The sequence below is a fragment of the Sciurus vulgaris genome (assembly GCF_902686455.1).
Source record: "Sciurus vulgaris genome assembly, chromosome: 1".
NCBI classification, from domain to species: domain Eukaryota; kingdom Metazoa; phylum Chordata; class Mammalia; order Rodentia; family Sciuridae; genus Sciurus; species Sciurus vulgaris.
The window spans coordinates 62,572,823-62,591,272 of record NC_136461.1 but is presented as its reverse complement, the minus strand read 5'-3'; the positions used below and the strand labels follow the sequence as shown (position 1 = coordinate 62,591,272).

Genomic DNA, 18,450 nt, shown 5'->3' with positions numbered 1-18,450 from the left:
AATATTCCCCATACCATTTCGTACTACAATAAGCAATAAGCAATTTAAAAAGCTTTGAGTTTCCACTGTGCTAAATAGAAGGTAATAAACACTTTGTGCTAATATTTTTCGTAGGTGCATTATTGCAATGGGCCTTGACAAAAAAACATCTTCAATGAAACCTAGGAAAGAGAAGAGCACTGAGAAAAGAGAAGAACTGAGGAAGGATAGGGAGAATGTGATACTAAGAAGAAATGAGATGGAGGGGAACAAAACTTCTCTCTCAGCCACTTGTTCAGTTCAAGAAATAAATATAGGAGTCAGAGAAGTGAGAACTGCTATGGAAGAAATGGAACTTAAAGGAAAACGAAAACAAGATGATTGGGAAGATAACCAAGAAAATACTTTTAAATATGGTAATAAATTGTCATAGGACTGTTTTATTGTTGCTGCTATTATTTTATTTAAGTCTTTAAAATTTTATCAAATTTTTTAAAAATATGCATTAAATGTTGGTACTCAGTAGAGGTCTTTAGGCAACTCTGTGTCCCGTAAGGAATCCCCATACTGCTTCCCCTGCCGTTTTGTATGGAGTCCTGTGTCATCTACCCTGAAGGAGTGTGCACAGAGCCCAAGGTTTGAAGGCGCCTGCTGTGGAGATGAGGGAGAAGAGGAGGAGCTCTGTCTGTGGGATCCAGAGGCCTCATTGACTTCTGCACAGCCCATTTTAACCAAGTAGAGTTTACTTATTTCTTTAGGTTTCAAATGTTCTTTCTCTAGTGGAAATGAATAGTTTTGTGTCAGGTGAGTACAATCTATATGATTATATGCTGATGAGTATTCCATCACTAAAAGCAGTTGTCATAGGCTCATGGTCCTGGAGTCTGTCTGCTTTTTTTTTTTTTTTGCTTTTTGCTTCTCTTCCCACCCTCCCCTGCCCCATCTCTCTTGCTCTCTCTCTCTCTCTCTCTCTCTGTCATACATACATACATATATATATATATATATACACATATATATATATAAATGTATCCACACATATATATGGATATTTGATTTGCATTAGTCAGCTTTCCCTCACTGTAATCCAAAATATCTTTACCAAAAACAAACAAACAAAACAAAAGAAAACAAAAAGAGTAAGAAAATTTGTTTGGAGATGACAGTTTCAGAGGTTCAGTTCATAGTCAACCAATACCATTGCTGTGGGTCTTAAGTGAGGTGGAAATCATGGTAGAAGGGTGTGGTTAAGGAAAGCTACTCAGTTCATAGCAACCAGGAAGTAGAGAGAGATAGAGAGAGAGAGAGAGAGAGAGAGAGAGAGAGAGAGAGAGAGAGAGAGAGAGAGAGAGAGAGGAGTCAGGAACAAGACATTATCCCCAAGGGCGTGTACCCAGTGACCTACTTCCTCCACTCATGACTCACCTGCCTACAGTTATTGCCCAATAGTCCATTCAAATTATGAACCCATCAAATGGATTCATCCACTGATGAGGTTACAGCCCCATGATCTAATCATTACCTAAAAGCCCCATCTCTGAACCATGCTGTGTTGGGGACAATGCTTTCAACACATGAGCTTCTTGGGGGACATTAAAGATCTAAATTATAATATATGTGGTAGGTACAACTATTCCCTGCATTTTGCAGGCTGAAAACTGAGGTTCAGACACCAGTGAGAAAGTAGAACTAAGTCCCATTAGAGATTTGTCCAGTTCTAATGCTTAGAAATTCAAACCTGCACAATCTTCTTACTATTCTGTAAAATCTCTCCCAGATTCCATATGGTTGTGGGTGATGTGTCTAAAGAATCAGAATGGGAGAGTTTGAATCTCCCTTTTATACCCTGGAGACAAACCCTAGATTAGAGGAACAATGATTATAGGTTGGGTTGGCTTGTGGAAAGGCTGGAATCCCAGTTATTTTCTTCCTTATCTGATTTTGTTGCTGCCCAAGGGTTCAGAAATATGTGAAAATAACTATAGACCTGTTTTAGCACTGGACTTCATGTTTGCTTATTCCTGAAATAATGTGCCCATCCTAAAAGAGTTTTCACTCATAATATTTTTACCTAGTTCACCTTTATCCACAATCCTGCCTAGTTTTTATCCTTATCTTGGACTGAAAATTTAAAATATTGGTAGAGACAGCAATTCCCAAGACATTAATTGATGAGGATGTGTTTTCACTTGTTCAACTTTAGTGGCATGGAGGTTTATTAAAGCCATGTTGGAAAGAAAGGCAGCTTTCAATTTCTTGGTTCTTTTTCTTAAACCAATATGGTTAGAACTATGAGACATATACTTTATACCTAAGATGGAGCTGATCCCAAGGTCCTTCTTCTGGGTTGGCTAGTTAATGGAGTTTAAATAGACATTAAAAAAAAAAAAAAAAAAAAAAAAAAAAAACTGAGTTGTGGTTCCAAAGATCAGCTGCCGATGTAGGTAGGGGCTGAGGAAGCTTGAGTGGAGGTTGGTGAGGGAAAGGGGCAGCTGCAATGATGTTGACCTGGTCTTGACTCAGGTCCTCCTTACTTGGAATGGGAAACAACAAGCTAACTAAATTCTCTAGAAGAAGGAAAAGGAGATGGGGGAGCAGAAAAAATTATGAAAAAAAAGAAGCATGCCAAAAAGCATGCCACTAGTCTTTTATATTGAAATCATGTGATGGTAACACAAAGGTGGTTCCTGGCTGATATTTAGACATGATGATAGTAGAGGCAGAAAAAAGCCAGGCAGCCTTGCATTTTTTTAAAATTTATTTTTATTGTACACAAATGGGATACATACTGTTTCTCTGTTTGTACATGAAGTAAAGGCATACTATTTGTGTAGTCATACATTTACATAGGATAATAGTGTTTGATTCATTCTGTTATATTTTCCTTCCCAACCACTCCTTCCACCCCTCTTTTCCCTCTATATATTCCCTACTTCCTCCATTCTTACCTCCCTCTCACCCCCTACTACGTGTCATCATCCGCTTATCAGCGAGATCATTCATCCTTTGGTTTTTTGAAGATTGGTTTATCTCACTTAGCATGATATTCTCCAATTTCATCCATTTGCCTGCAAATGCTATAATGTTATTACTCTTTATGGCTGAGTAATATTCCATTATATATATATATATATAGATAGATATATATATATATATATATCTATATATATCACAGTTTCTTTATCCATTCATCAATTGAAGGGCATCTAGGTTGATTCCATTATCTGGCCATTGTCAATTGAGGAGCTATGAACATTGTTGTGGCTGTATCTCTGTAGTATGCTGATTTTAAGTCCTTTGGGTATAGGCCGAGGCGTGGGATAGCTGGATCAAATGGTGGTTCCATTCCAAGTTTTCTAAGGAATCTCAAAACTTCTTTCCAGAGTGGTTACACCAATTTGCAACCCCACCAGCAATGTATGAGTGTATCTTTTTCCCCACATCATCACCAACACATATTGTTTATTGTATTCTTGATAATTGCCATTCTAATTGGGGTGAGATGGAATCTTAGGGTAGTTTTCATATGCATTTCTCTTATTACTAGAGATGTTGAACATTTTTTCATATATCTGTTGATTGCTTGGAGATCTTCTGTGAAGTGTCTGTTCATTTCCTTAGCCCATTTGTTGATTGGATTATTTGTACTCGTCCTGTAGAGTTTTTTGAGTTCTTTATATATTCTGGAAATTAGTGCTCTATCTGAAGTATGAGTGGCAAAGATTTTCTCCCACTCTGTAGGCTCTCTCTTCACATTGCTGATAGTTTCCTTTGCTGAGAGAAAGCGTTTTAGTTTGAATCTATTCCAGTTATTGATTCTTGCTTTTATTTCTTGTGCTATGGGAGTTCTGTTAAGGAAGTCTGATCCTATGCCGACATGTTGAAGATTTGGACCTACTTTTTTTCTATAAGATGCAGGGTCTCTGGTCTGATTCTGAGGTCCTTGATCCATTTTTAGTTGATTTTTGTGCAGGGTGAGAGACAGGGGTTTAATTTCATTCTGTTGCATATGGTTTTCCAGTTTTCCCAGCACCATTTGTTGAAGAGGCTATCTTTTCTCCATTGCATATTTTTGGCACCTTTGTCTAGTATGAGAAAATTGTATTTATTTGGGTTTGTGTCCATGTCCTCTATTCTGTACCATTGATCTACCTGTCTATTTTGGCACCAATACCATGCCGTTTTTGTTACTATTGCTTTGTAGTAGAGTTGAAGATCTGGTATTGCGATACCCATACCCCCTGCTTCACTCTTTCTACTGAGGATTGCTTTAGCTATTCTGGGTTTTTTATTCTTCCAGATGAATTTCATAATTGTTTGCTCTATTTCTGTAAGGTACATCATTGGGATTTTAATTGGAATTGCATTTAATCTGTATAGCACTTTTGGTAGTATGGCCATTTTGACAATATTAATTCTGCCTATCCAAGAACATGGGAGATCTTTCCATCTTCTAAGATTTTTCTTTAATTTCTTTCTTTAGTGTTCTGTAGTTCTCATTGTAGAGGTCTTTCCCCTCTTTTGTGAGATTGAGTCCCAAGTATTTTATTTTTTTCAAGGCTATTGTGAATGGGGTAGTTTTCCTAACTTCTCTTTCTGAAGATTCATCACTTATGTATAAAATGCATTGGATTTATGAGCATTGATCTTGTAACCTGCTACTTTACTGAATTCACTTATGAGTTCTAAAAGTTTTCTGGTGGAATTTCCAGGTTTCTCTAAATATATAATCATGTCATCAGTGAACAGGGATAGTTTGAGTTCTTTTCCTATTCGTATCCCTTTAATTTCTTTGGTTTGTCTAATTGCTGTGGCTAGAGTTTCAAGGACGATGTTGAATAGAAGTGGTGAAAGAGGGCATCCCTGCCTTGTTCCAGTTTTTAGGGGGAATGCTTTCAGTTTTTCACCATTTAGAATGACATTGGCCATGGGCTTAGCATAGATGGCCTTTACAATGTTAAGAAATGTTCCCACTATCCCTATTTTTTCTAGTGTTTTGAGCATGAAGGGATGCTGTATTTTATCGTGTATGCTTTTTCTGCATCTATCGAAATAATCATGTGATTCTTAACTTTAAGTCTGTTGATATGGTGAATGACATTTATCGATTTCTAAATGTTGAACCAACCTTGCATCCCTGGGATAAAACCCACTTGATTGTGGTGCACTATCTTTTTAATATATTTTTGTATGCGATTTCTAAGATTTTGTTGAGAATTTTTGCATCGATGTTCATTAAGGATATTGGTCTGAAATTTTCTTTCCTCGATGTGTCTCTGTCTGGTTTAGGTATCAGGGTGATATTGGCTTCATAGAATGAGTTTGGGAGGTTCCCTCCTCTTCTATTTCATGAAATACTTTGAGAAGTATTGGAATGAGCTCTTCTTTAAAGGTTTTGTAGAACTTGGCTGAGAACCCATCTGGTCCCAGACTTTTCTTTGTTGGTAGGCTTTTGATGACATCATCTATTTCATTACTTGAAATTGATCTATTTAAATTGTGTATGACCTCTTGGTTCAGTTTAGGTAATTCATATATCTCTAGAAACCTGTTGATGTCTTTGAAATTTTCTATTTTGTTGGAGTATAGATTTTCAAAATAGCTTCTATTTTTTTTTTTATTGTAAACAAATGGGATACATGTTGTTTCTCTGTTTGTACATGGCGTAAAGGCATACCATTTGTGCAATCATAAATTTACATAGAGCAATGTTGTTTGATTCATTGTTATTTTTTCCCTTCCCCCCACCCCTCCCACCCCTCTTTACAGTAGTTCCTTCCTCCATACTTGCCCCCCTCCCTAACCCTAACTCTAACCCTAACACTAACCCTTCCCTCCCCCCCATTATGTGTCATCCTCCACTTATTAGTGATATCATTCGTCCTTTGGCTTTTTGAGATTGGCTTATCTCACTTAGCATGATATTATGTTTTGTATTTCAATCGTGTCTGTTATGATTTTCCTTGTTCATTTTGAATTTTAGTAATTTGGATTTTCTTTCTCCTTCTATTTGTTAGTGTGGCTCAGGGTTTATCAATTTTGTTTATTTTTTCAAAGAACCAACTATTTATTTTGTCAATTTTTTTGATAGTTTCTTTTGTTTCAATTTTGTTGATTTCAGCTCTGATTTTAGCTATTTCCTATCTTCTACTACTTTTGGTGTTGCTCTGTTCTTTTTCTACAACTTCGAACTGTAGTGATAGGTTATTTATTTGTTGATTTTTTTCTTCTTTTATTGAATGCACTCCATGAAATAAATTTTCCTGTAAGTACTGCTTTCATAGTGTCCCAGTGACTTTGATATGATGTTTCTTTGTTCTCATTTACCTCTAAGAATATTTAAATTTCCTTCCTGATGTCTTCTGTTATCCATTCATCATACAATAGAGTGTTATTTAATCTCCAGGAGCTGGAGTAGTTTTTGTTTTTTATTCTGTCATTTATTTCTAATTTCAATCCATTATGATCTGATGGAATACAAGGTAGTATGTCTATCTTCTTGTACTTGCTAACATTAGCTTTGTGGCATAAAATATGGTCTATTTTAGAGAAGGATTCATGTCCTGCTGAGAAGAAAGTGTATTTGCTCTTTGGTGAATGATATATTCTATATATGTCTATTGATTTTTGGAATTGAGAAGGATTTGTTTGACGTATATGGATGAGCCAATGTTTGGGGCATAGATATTTATTATTGTTATGTCTTGCTGACTTATGCTTCCCTTAAGCAGTATGTAATGTCCTTTTTTATCCCTTCTGACTAACTTTGAAGTCCACATTATCTGATATGAGGATGGTACTCCCGCTTTTTTGCTGTGTCCATTTGCATGGTATGTTTTTTCCCATCCTTTCACCTTTAGTCTATGGGTATCTCTTTCTATGAGATGAGTCTCTTGCAGGCAGCATATTGTTGGATTTTTCTTTTTAATCCAATCTGCCAGTCTATGTCTTTTGATTGATGAGTTCAGGCCATTAACATTCAGGGTTATTATTGAGATATGATGTGTATTCCCGGTCATTTGGCTCATTTTTTTTTTTTTTTTTTTTTTTGACATGATTTGGTTTCTCCTTTATTTGGCTGTTCCTTTAGGATAGTTCCTCCCTTTGCTTTTTTACATCATCGTTTTTCATCTCTTCCTCATGGAATATTTTACTGAGAATGTTCTGTAATGCCGGCTTTCTTTTTGTAAATTCTTTTAGCTTTTGTTTATTATGGAAGGATTAAATCTGAAGGTAAGTTTTGCTGGGTATAAAATTTTTTTCTTTCAGAGCTTGTAAAATGTTGTTCTAGTCCCTTCTAGCTTTTAGGGTCTGGATTGAAAACCCTGCTGATATCCATATTGGTTTCCCCCTGAATGTAATTTGGTTCTTTTCTCTTGCAGCCTTTAAAATTCTATCTTTATTTTGTATGTTAGGTATTTTCATTATAATGTGCCTTGGTGTGGGTCTATTGTAATTTTGTTTATTTGGAGTCCTATTAGCCTCTTGTACTTGATTTTCCATTTCATTCTTCAGATTTGGGAAATTTTCTGATATTAGTTCATTGATTAGACTGTTCATTCCTTTGGTTTGTTTCTCTAAGCCTTCCTCAATCCCAATAATTCTTAAATTTGGCCTTTTCATGATATCCCATAATTCTTGTAGATTCTGTTCATGATATCTTACCAACTTCTCTGTTTGGTCAACTTTGTTTTCAAGATTAAATATTTTGTCTTCAATGTCTGAGGTTCTGTCCTCCAGGTCTTCTATCCTGTTGGTTATGCTTTCTATGGAGTTTTTAATTTGGTTTATTGTTTCCTTCATGTCAAGGATTTCTGTTTGGTTTTTTTTTTTTTTCAATATCTCTCTTTATTGATATAATCTCTTGTTTCCTGTATTTGCTCTTTTAACTGTCTATTGGTGTGATCATTCAATACCTGCATTTGCTGTTTCATCTCATCATTTGCTTCTGTGATCATTTTAATTATGTACATTCTGAACTCCCTTTCTGACATTTCTTCTTCCATGCTGTCATTGGATTTTATTGATGTAGCATCTAGGTTTGTTTGGGACATTTTCTTCCCTTGTTTTCTCATATTGGTCAGATATCAGTGGAATGCTGAGATATTGCAGATTTCTTCTGTTGACTTATAGTGTCCCTATAGATTTCCAATAACTCACCTCCTAATCTTCAGTAGCCTGACGTCTTGGAGGAACTTGATAATGCAGTGCTCCACAAGAAAGCTGCCCCTCTAGTGGTGGTGGCCTTCAGGTGGGTTATATTCCCTGCTGCTGGGCAAAGGTGCCTCCACTTGTTGACCGATGGTCAGCCAGAGGGGAACTAGACTGAGGCAAGGCTTGTTTGGGCCTATGTCTCTGGTTCTACCACCCTTGTGGAAAAGCCTCACCCGGCAGGGAAGAATCACCCAGTGGGGACGTCTTGCTGGTCAGCTCCCCTCCTAGAAGTTTCCCTCGATCCAGAACTACTACCTGGGCTGGGCAGCCCTCCTCTGCAACGTTCCCAGGGGCCTGAACCTATCTCCTGGGCCCTGGAGCCTCGCCCTGTGCTGAAGCATCTCTCAGCCTTGCATTTTATATCTTGAAAGAAAACACAGAAGCTTCTGCAAAATAGGATATGGGAGCCAATCTTATGGTTTACTACATGTTCCTTCAATGTTACGCTCTGTTTTAATAATATAACTCTAATTGTGTTCTAATTATGGACACTTGTACTGCTCCTCTAAAGTATACTGCTGTTCAGGGAGTACATTTTGCATATGATTTCTCTTGTCCTATGATCCATTCCCTCCACTACAGAGTCACAATCCCTGTTACTACTAGTCCCTGATATTTATTAGGCACCTTCAGTTCATGGCACTGTGTAAAGAATTATTACTTTAAATTCTATCATAGCATTTTCCTAACCATGTTATGAGTGAAGAAATTAAAGCTTAAAGATGTCAAACAAATTGTTTAAGATCACGTAACTATGAAATGTGTAAACTGAGTGTTTGATATATGACTGCCTGAACTCCAAACCCCTCATATTTACTATGTAATGTGATGGATGAAATTGCAGCAGCCACTGATGTTCTGTCTGGCCCCCTGCTTATCTTATAGTCAGGGCAAACATCTATAACATGATATATGTAAGTATTCTACCATTAAGCTTAATTCTTCCTCTTATGAAATCTTCTGCAGTCCCTAAAAATGACCAACTGCCCTTCTTTGATTTCATTCCATCCCCACTCATCTGGGGGAGGTATGTTCTAAGATGTTCTGCAGATGCCTGAAACCATGGATAGTTCTAAACCCTACCTATATTATTTTTTTCTAAAATTAATAAAGCTTAATTTATAAATTAGGTACAGTGATTAAATTAATAATAAAATAGAAGATTTATGAGCATATACTCTATTCAATTACTTAAAACAGTAATTGTTTAACCTCTGGAATTTTCTATATAATATTTTCATGCTGCAGTTGATCGCAGGTGACTGAAACCACAGAAAATGAAATCTCAGATAAGAGGGAGGGACTACTGTGCTCAGCATAACTTCACATAATTGATCATGAGTTCTATATAAAAATCCACAGTAATTGAGCCCAGTAGTATTGAAACATTACTGAGGACTCTGTATAAAAACTACTACAAAATAAATGCACTATCTCTTTTGTGTTTACTTTTATTGCCTCATCAAAATTTGGAGGTAACCTTAACGGCAGCATTTTCTTATTGTAGAGTCTTTATCTTGCAGTTCTGTCCTCATCTGCATAGAATATTCTCAGTGAAGGCTTATTGATTGACAGTTACCTGGGCCAAGAGATGACTCCCCTTTAACTTGGTCAGCAATTCTTGAATCAAAATATTATTTGTTTTATTAGTATTTAGTGTTTGTGTTATGAAATATGAAACAAATTCTTCATCTTCCTGCTTATTTTATAATTTTCTTTTATTGATGTTCACATTTCTTGTGTAAATGTATTAAATCTTTTTCATGAATTTTGTGATTCTCTTTTTTTGCTTTTTTCATTATAGTTTTTTATTTCATTTTGTCTCTTATATCTCCCACATTTATTCTCCACATTAACAGAACTTTCTTTATATGCACAGGGCATCCATTTCTAAATTAAGTTACTTTTATTGCAGCAGGGTGGACAGGTCTCAAGTAAATTACCCAGGAGGCCCCACCACTGGAAGAGAAGCCAGAATATCTAATAACTAAAACTCACAAAATTGGGAAACCTTTATTTTCCCTGTAATTTTTATGCTAAGTATAATGATTTATTTGCTTAATTGGTTCTGCATGAGATCCTTCTGCTCTCTCTCTTTGGCATGTTGTCATTTCAAGATTTTTAGTTTTTCGTGAAAGAAAAAGGGGAACAATTAAATATGAAAGGTGAAAAATTATAATCACAAGGGACAGCTGGAGTTTATCTGATATGACAATTTCCTTTTCCTGCTACAGATTTGTTGCACCTCTATAGGGAATGAAGCAAATTTGTGACTGTGACAGAAATAGTTTATTTTGTAAGAATTTTCATACTTTGAATGTAACTATCTCATTTATTGTAGCAGTGAATAATATATATGATTTCACTCTGGCCTAGGTATAGAATCCTTCACAATACTTTTCTTAATGTCCATTTGGTTCTCAAAGAATGCGCTATTCATAGTGTTACTTCTCAGAGCTTTGGATTGATTAATTGAAATTTTCCACTTCACTGTTCATTAACTTGATATCCAAATATTTTGAACATTTTTCATATGAAATATGACCTCACTGGGTCTCCAAATTAACTTTCATTATTATAATACTGTTCTCTTCATTTTTAATTTACTTCTCATTTATTGTCTTATCTCAAGTTCTTTTCTTTCCGTTTTGGTCATTGTAGATGATGATGTCCATTTGTAAATGAACTTTTATTAGGTTTCAGCCTTGTCATTTGGGGACTCATTTCTTTTGTGCTCTTGAATATGTAACTGATTACTGTCTTCCATCACTTCCTGTTACTTTTCCATGTTCACTAATTGTGTGAAAAAGAAGTAGCAAAGAAAGGCCCCCAGAAGAGGGGATAATGGAGTCAAAGTTCTCATTAAAGTGAAATAGGTTAAGTGTCAGGGATTCTGTCTTCATTCTCACAGTGAAGATTTTCTTTTTTCAGAATATGAAGAAGATTTTGAAATAGATGAGGAGAAACAAGATGAGAAAGCTAATGAAGAAAGACAGGCTGGTGATCAAATGAATGGAATATCAAAGTCACCCTCAGAGGATGAAAAAGATAATTTAGGCCCTGAGGAGAGTGAAATCTCATCACTGAAGGCACCAGATGCTGATGACAATGTGAAAGATGAGGATGATGGATGCTCCGGGAGTGAATCGGAAGAGGATAAACAAGGCGAGTTGTTTGGCTTATTGTTGGTGTGGGCCGTTCAGTCAGTGTGTTACTGCTTTTCTCTCCTAGATATTTAATAATCTTGCTTTAAGCATATGTTTAGAGCATGGTTACCTAACCACAGGATGCTGACCAATCAACCTCTCGTATGTATCCAAATTTCAGGTGTGTTCCTTAATCCTTTCTCTTTCCTTAGTTTGCTGGAATTTATCAGCAGGTTATTAGGTAAAGCTTGTGATACACCTTCAATTTACTTAGTTACTATATACTTTTAATTGCAAACAATTTCCTTTTATACACACACACACACACACACACACACACACACACACACAGGTACAAGCACACAGACACCATTTTGTGGCTTTTGGAAAAGACAGATAGCCCCTACTCAGTAAAAGGAGAAGCTGAAAATTTGTACCTTTGGTTCTTTCTCTCTCTCTTTTTTTTTTTTTTTTTTCTAGTTTTTTCTTTTATTTAACTTACCTTGAACACAGGATTCTGGCATATTAACTTCGTAGAAGAGTTTGTGGCCTTCTACGAATGTTTGACCACAAAATGACTCCAAATGTTCACAGGGAAAGTACAATATTCAGGTAGCAAAAGAAACTCTCATTACCTGAGGGATAATTAAATTTTTAAGACATTTTAAAAGATCTTAATTCACCAAAATTCTGTCCAATACAACAAAAAATACTTTTTCTGCTTTGTCATATAAAAGGATTTGACCAAAGCTCCATGGGTTTCTACTTAATCAAATATCTCTCTTGGTACATCTTGAGCATCTCCCAGCAATAGCAATAAACCTCTCTTATATTTAAGTATGTGTATATTTTTGTAATTTGCTTCTGACTAGAGAACAATCCACATTATAATTATGTATGGAGTTACTGTCCATTTTTTCCATTATTTTCACCCCTCAAATTTTTTTCCTGCATAAAATCTCATAATTTTGAATTTATGAAACATATTAGGATAATGTGAGTGGGGATTAAGTAACAAAGTAACTACAGAGCAAATATGTAGTTTGCAGTTGGGCTATCTTCAAAAAAGAATTCAAATAAACTTACTCTAAAATTTTATGCACAGATGTGCAAGACATTAATAATGATACTGATAATAATAATAATAGAAATTATTTAGAGTAAAACAAAAAATAATTTTGCTAGGAAGCAGAGATGGAACCATGACTATGTTTGCAATAAAAATTTAATCCTGGACTTCTGATAACAAGGTAAAAAGTGAAAAAATTCAAAAAATTAGGATGAAGTTAACTATTGGTAAACTTGAAAATTATATTTGCACTCATTTTTATTAACTACTTATGATTAATGGTTAGATACTGAAATATGTTGTATTGGGTTCAATCAGGCCTTCTTTATATAATTTCTCTTAATACTTATATTTTATGTTTCTTAGCTTAGATATGCTTAATATATGTTATTTTCTTAATTTGAATGTTAATTTTTAAGTTAAGTTTATATTCCTATGGGCATAGAGAAAGTTTAAAAAGTCAATGGAAAGAATATATCACCTCAGTCAATAATTTTAAAGCAATCATCCAAGTGATTTGAGCCTGGAAAAGTATTGAAAATGTGTTTGCACAGAAACATATCTTGTTTGTTCAAAACACAAAAGACTCTGAACTTTTATTTCTATAGTAATGGTGGGAGATTTTCAAGTTGTTGGTTTCATGAAGAATCTAACTTTTTGGATATCAGTCATCTGGGAATTAATTTTGAGCTGTGTAATAACCTTGATTTTTAGAATTGAACAGATTTTTCTAAGAGCATATATATCTCTCTTTATATATATATATTTTTTTAATGTTCAAACAGAGAAGTATATAAGCAGTACTTGAATCTTCCTTGGAGAAAAACATTAATCATTTATACCTATAATTATTGAATAACTAATAGTGATAGGTAAACTGTAAGACTGAATAGTGCTTACATATAACTAATTGTCATCTGAAGTTTTGAAAAGCATCCTGTAATTGATAATGTAATAAATCACATAATAGATACTGTTTATTAAGACTTACTATGTGCTAAGCCCTTTACTAAATATTTTATATGACTTATTTTATTTACCTCAAATAATTTGGAAAAGTACTTTTTATCTCCATTTTATAAATAAATAAACTTGGAAATGGTAAAATTAAATAATTCCAAAAGTTACATAGCCAGAAAATAGTAGAAACAATATGCAAATATTACCCAAGTTCAGAACCTGCAATTTGGAGAAAACTGTACTTCTTCAAAAACAGAAAATTAAAAGCAATCTCTCCAATAGAAGAATTTTGTTTCCTTAAGCATTTGAGTCCTTTATCTTATCTACAATTTTTTTTTTGTCTTATTTTGTTTTTAAAATGAGGAAATAAAAATGAACAGTTTCTCATTTCACCCATATTTGCCTTTCTCCTCTCTAGACTGACTTCTCTGTTTACTCTCAGGCCTTTTGCTTGGTTCTAGCTCATCCCTCTCCTCTGCCATTACTCTGCCCACTTCAGCAGCCTCCACAGAACTCTTTGTTTTATAAAGATCTCTTTAGTAGTTCATTTTACATTCATTGATTTAATCTGTTAAATGTTGCCCTTCAGATTATTTTTCATGTTAATAACACACAAACACTAGGAAAACAAAGACTGTGTGTTGTTCTTATTATTCCTCACAGAGCTGATATAAATATTAAAAAATAACACCAATTCTTTGTTTTGGGTAGTACCATGATATCTAGGTGCATTTATGCTATATAATTATTATGGAATTTTATTTTTGAAAAAAATGTATTTAGCAGCATTGTATGGATACAGAATATAGAATGTTTAAATAGGTATGCAGTGAAAGCTCTAAGAACATATAGCCAGTCCACAAAGGTTGGGAAATTTAACGGCCAAAAATTAAATTGGTCAGCTGTTTTCTTTTGTTGGTTCAATATCAATGTCATCAAACTATCCTTTTAAAAGGTCCTTTTGCATCTTGGGCCTGTACATTAAAACATCACCATAATTCTGAAATAAAATCTCATTGTTTATTACTCTTTCTTTCCTTCACCTCCATGCTCACTTATTTTCCATCCATTTATTTTGATAATCTGCCTTTGTGTTATTTGAAAATATGCCTTTTAGCCTGTGAAGTATCCGAATTAGAGATTTCATTCAGCAAATAACTAGCATGTATTTAAAATGATGACATGATAGATTCCTCCACTCTGTTGAAAAGCAAGACAGCATTTCATCTTCAAGAGTGTAAGAGGCATATTGTGACCACTAAAACTCAGACACCAGTACATTCGTTTTATTGACATGATTAAGAATCTTGCTGTTAGTATTTGGATGTGTTTCATTTGAACCTGCCTGCACCTGTTCCCAGAGGGCAAACAATTGCCCAGGCTGTCACTCTTGTGACAAGTCGGCCCCATTTAAACTGCCAGCTAACAATTGTGCTGGCCCGCCTTGATGAACACACTGTGCTGAGCAGCCCGTGAGTGATAGAGTGCTGTGGACCGAAGACTGACTAAGAGAGGACTCTGGTTTAGGAATGATGTGTGAGCCTTCCTATCATTTAAAAAGAATGACAGCCTCCTTTCTCTGCATTTGTGTTGGCAACCCCAGGCACTAATTTACCAGTTGAAAATATATTGTCACAGATGAATGTTATAAGGTTGTGAGGAAAGTATCATGTCACTGGGAATATGCTTTTACATTTCCATGGACAGTTTGGATGATAGTGCCTATGAGTAAGAGGTAAAGACTAAGTAGCTCCTTATGAGAAGGGATGAGAGAGAGACAGAGACAAAATCTTTTCCCAGAATATGAAGAGAGCAAGACTTGAAGAAATTTTTTTTTTTTTACTAGTAAGAAAGAAAATGATTTCTTTGGGCTATTTTTCAGTCTCTTAGAAGTCATTTTTATAAATAAATGGCAAGTATTCCTCTCAGTAATCAAAGTAGGAAGTAACAGCTTTAAGGTGAGTACTTAAATGCAACACCATTCCTTACTTCACACAAAATATTTTCGTATGAGTTGTTTCTCTGTGATCTTAGTTCTTCCCTATTATACAACAATACCTACCTAGACACTCAGGAAACTCTAATGAATGATGGGCTGATGGACTGCATTAATAAACTAAAATATGAAACTTATGCAGCAAAATATGACCCAAGATTTGATTATATTCTCACATTTTACTTATTCATTTTAATGTTTACAATGTGCAATTAAAATTAAATGAGGAGGAACTTTTTTCCCCTCTGATGTATCTATGTTTACCTGTAGATAGTCTTCCTTACAAAGTAATGCACATGTTTTTTTTCATTGATGAATTGAGAAATTTCAATTCATGATAATTATCTGTATGAGGACATATGTTCTCATAGTTAATTACTACTCTTACTAGAAATTTAATGATTTCTGCCTCCATTTTCATTAAGCACACATTCATTCTACAATATTTATTGAGTATAAAGCATTGTCTATTAGGTATTGTTCTACACAAAGATATTGACTGAATCCCAGTATTTGATATGAAATATAAATGGTTTCAGGTACTCATGAGTATAATCAAGACATAACTAGTCATATAAATAGTAGTAAGATATATAAATTCATGTGTCATGGCTCATTTGAAGAAAACAGGAGCATCACTGATGCAGATTTTGCCATAAACTCTTGGACTAAGGAATAAGAGAGGGAGATTGTGGTGAATTTCCACAGAGTACTTCATTACTATTTGTTAAGTAATTGCTATTTGGAAAAAAAAATACATAGTCATACAAATAATATCATGGCCAATGTTATAAATGAAACTGGGAAGATTTTAACTGCTATATTTTGCTTTGTATTCATATGGCACGCTTTAGAGTGTCTTAAATGTGCTCTGGACTCAGAGTCAAGGACAAAATGAAGAATAACTACTGATAGTTGAAAAAGGACAGACTTCTCATGAGTTCTGATCTTGGAGAGAACTATATCCTATTTGTTGTCTTTGATTGGTAACAGTAGAAAGTTAGCTAAAAGGAGAAATAGTGGGTCCATGACAGTCTGAGTTTTCTGTTTCAAGGCAGTTTCGCAGGTAGAGGGGTTTGGTTTTATTGCATTGTATTATTATCAAAGATATGTTTTACAAAACTTTCTGCTTCGTAACTAATAACCATTGAATATTATTTAATCTTTGAATCTCACTTTCTCAGTCTAGAAAGAAAGAAGATAAGGATTACTCCATAGAATTAAATGAGATGTTTATTTATAAGTTGTTTACTTCACTGTTTGGTACATAATAGGTGCATAATCATGATCAAGGTTTATTATATTTTTCTTCAATATATGGTAGCTATGACATTGCTTTTAATACAATGTACCACTGGAATCACAAGAAATAAATTTATTGGAATATACTACATATATAATAGGAAAAGATTAAAAGTTATAAGGAAATGATTAATTTGATGAAGTTAAAATTTTCCTACATAATTTTTACAATGACTTGTAGAGAACAATTAGAATTATCTCTATTTTACAGACTGGAAAACAGAGATTTAGAGAAGTTAAGTACCCTAACCAAACTCAAAGCTAGTAGGTAGATGAGTTATGCTAGGGACAGCTAAAGTTTTTGTTACAGAAGAACATATTATTTTATCTCAATTCTGTGTTTTATAAAATAGGATTTTATTCATAATGATGCACACACAAAGAAAGAAATACAGGACTAATTCTCAACAAAGAGTTATCAATGACATGAAAAGGGAAGAAGGATGTGAGGACTGGCTGTGATGAGAAAAAGTCACAGATGCTGCATAGAATGTGGAACAATGGGATCAGACTTGCTGACTTTGGCCAAGGCATCCTGCACTGAGTGCAGACCTTTCCTTTGCCAAACAGGTTCTTTGCAAGAACAGCTTCTTTCAGCATCAGTACAAGGAAGGAACACTGGAGGGACAAATGGAATTGGGTAGGAGGTAAAGTTGTTAACCAACATGCCTCCAAGACAAGTGCCCTCCTAATGAAAGAGAAATTTACATATATGCCCCCCGATTTCCTCTATATGAAAGCTTTTATATAAAAATCTGTTTCATTCTAAGAGAATAAATAGAAATCATTTTGAAAATCCCGTTCCATGGTCTCTGAAGCTTTTTGAGCTTTTTTTGTAAGCAAAATCTTACCCCAGTGTCTGTATGGAAAATGAGAGCAAGAAATGAGACTGAAACTGAATTATACCATGAGGTTAGAGAGAGATTTGAAAACTGAAATGAGTTTGTATGAGAGGTCAGGTGCCCTCGCCACTTCAAAGCCATTCATTCTCCTGCTCTTTCTTTGCTGAAGGACTGACTCAAAATTGAACCAGAATGTGTGTCAGCCTTTTGTAATAAAATAATACAATTAATAGAAGTTACTGAAGAAGATAGAATAGTGTTTATTTTTTATCATACGAACAACACACAGAGCCAAAAGAGGGAGTTGTCATGCCAATATTCTGGTGGTAGACGTATTTTTGGAAGCTCATGTTAAGTATCATATTGTGTCCTAACTAACTGCAATTAATGAAGGCCATGGTTTAAATCACTAGTGAACAAGATTTGTTTTTCCTTTTAAAATATAACTATAAAATCCTTACAAGGGGGAGAGCATGGACCCTAAAGTTTTTGAACTGATACCAATCCAATGGAAAACAATTCTCCTTGATCTGCCATGTTCCCTGCAGAGAGACAGCATATCCAGATTTTGTAAAATGGAAAATAAAGAATAAGTGGTTCAAGTATGAGATTTCTTTGAAGAATAGTGGTCATCTGGTGCTTGTCAAAGTACCAAGAGATAAGAACAAATGGAATTGTGCTTAAGGGGTTCTGTTGCTCAAAGGCTTTTTTCTGGTTTGTTTTTTGCTACTGTGTAGCATCTCTCAAATCTTGGTGGAAACTCTGATATGTCTCTGTGACTATACATAAAATGCTCAGACCTGTCATAGAGAGCTGATGAGGCTGGAGGGACAGGGGAAGAGGATAAAGGTAAAGAAAAAAAAATTTTTTTTTTTTTTTTGCTTAAACTGTGTTAGCTGCTCCAGCCATCTGTGTAGCTGTCACATAGAAATAAAAGAAATT

At 34.7% G+C, this 18,450-nt stretch overlaps 1 protein-coding gene across 1 annotated transcript in view; it reads left to right on the top strand.

Annotated features, from left to right (window-relative positions):
• The window catches only part of ERICH3 (glutamate rich 3), a gene marked incomplete at its 5' end in the record, with an annotated part of 119,276 nt that overhangs the window by 74,730 nt on the left and 26,096 nt on the right, over positions 1-18,450 (top strand). The window contains 2 exon segments of the mRNA XM_079145882.1: positions 115-395; positions 11,125-11,358. Coding sequence (XP_079002008.1) covers positions 115-395; positions 11,125-11,358 — 515 coding nt within the window.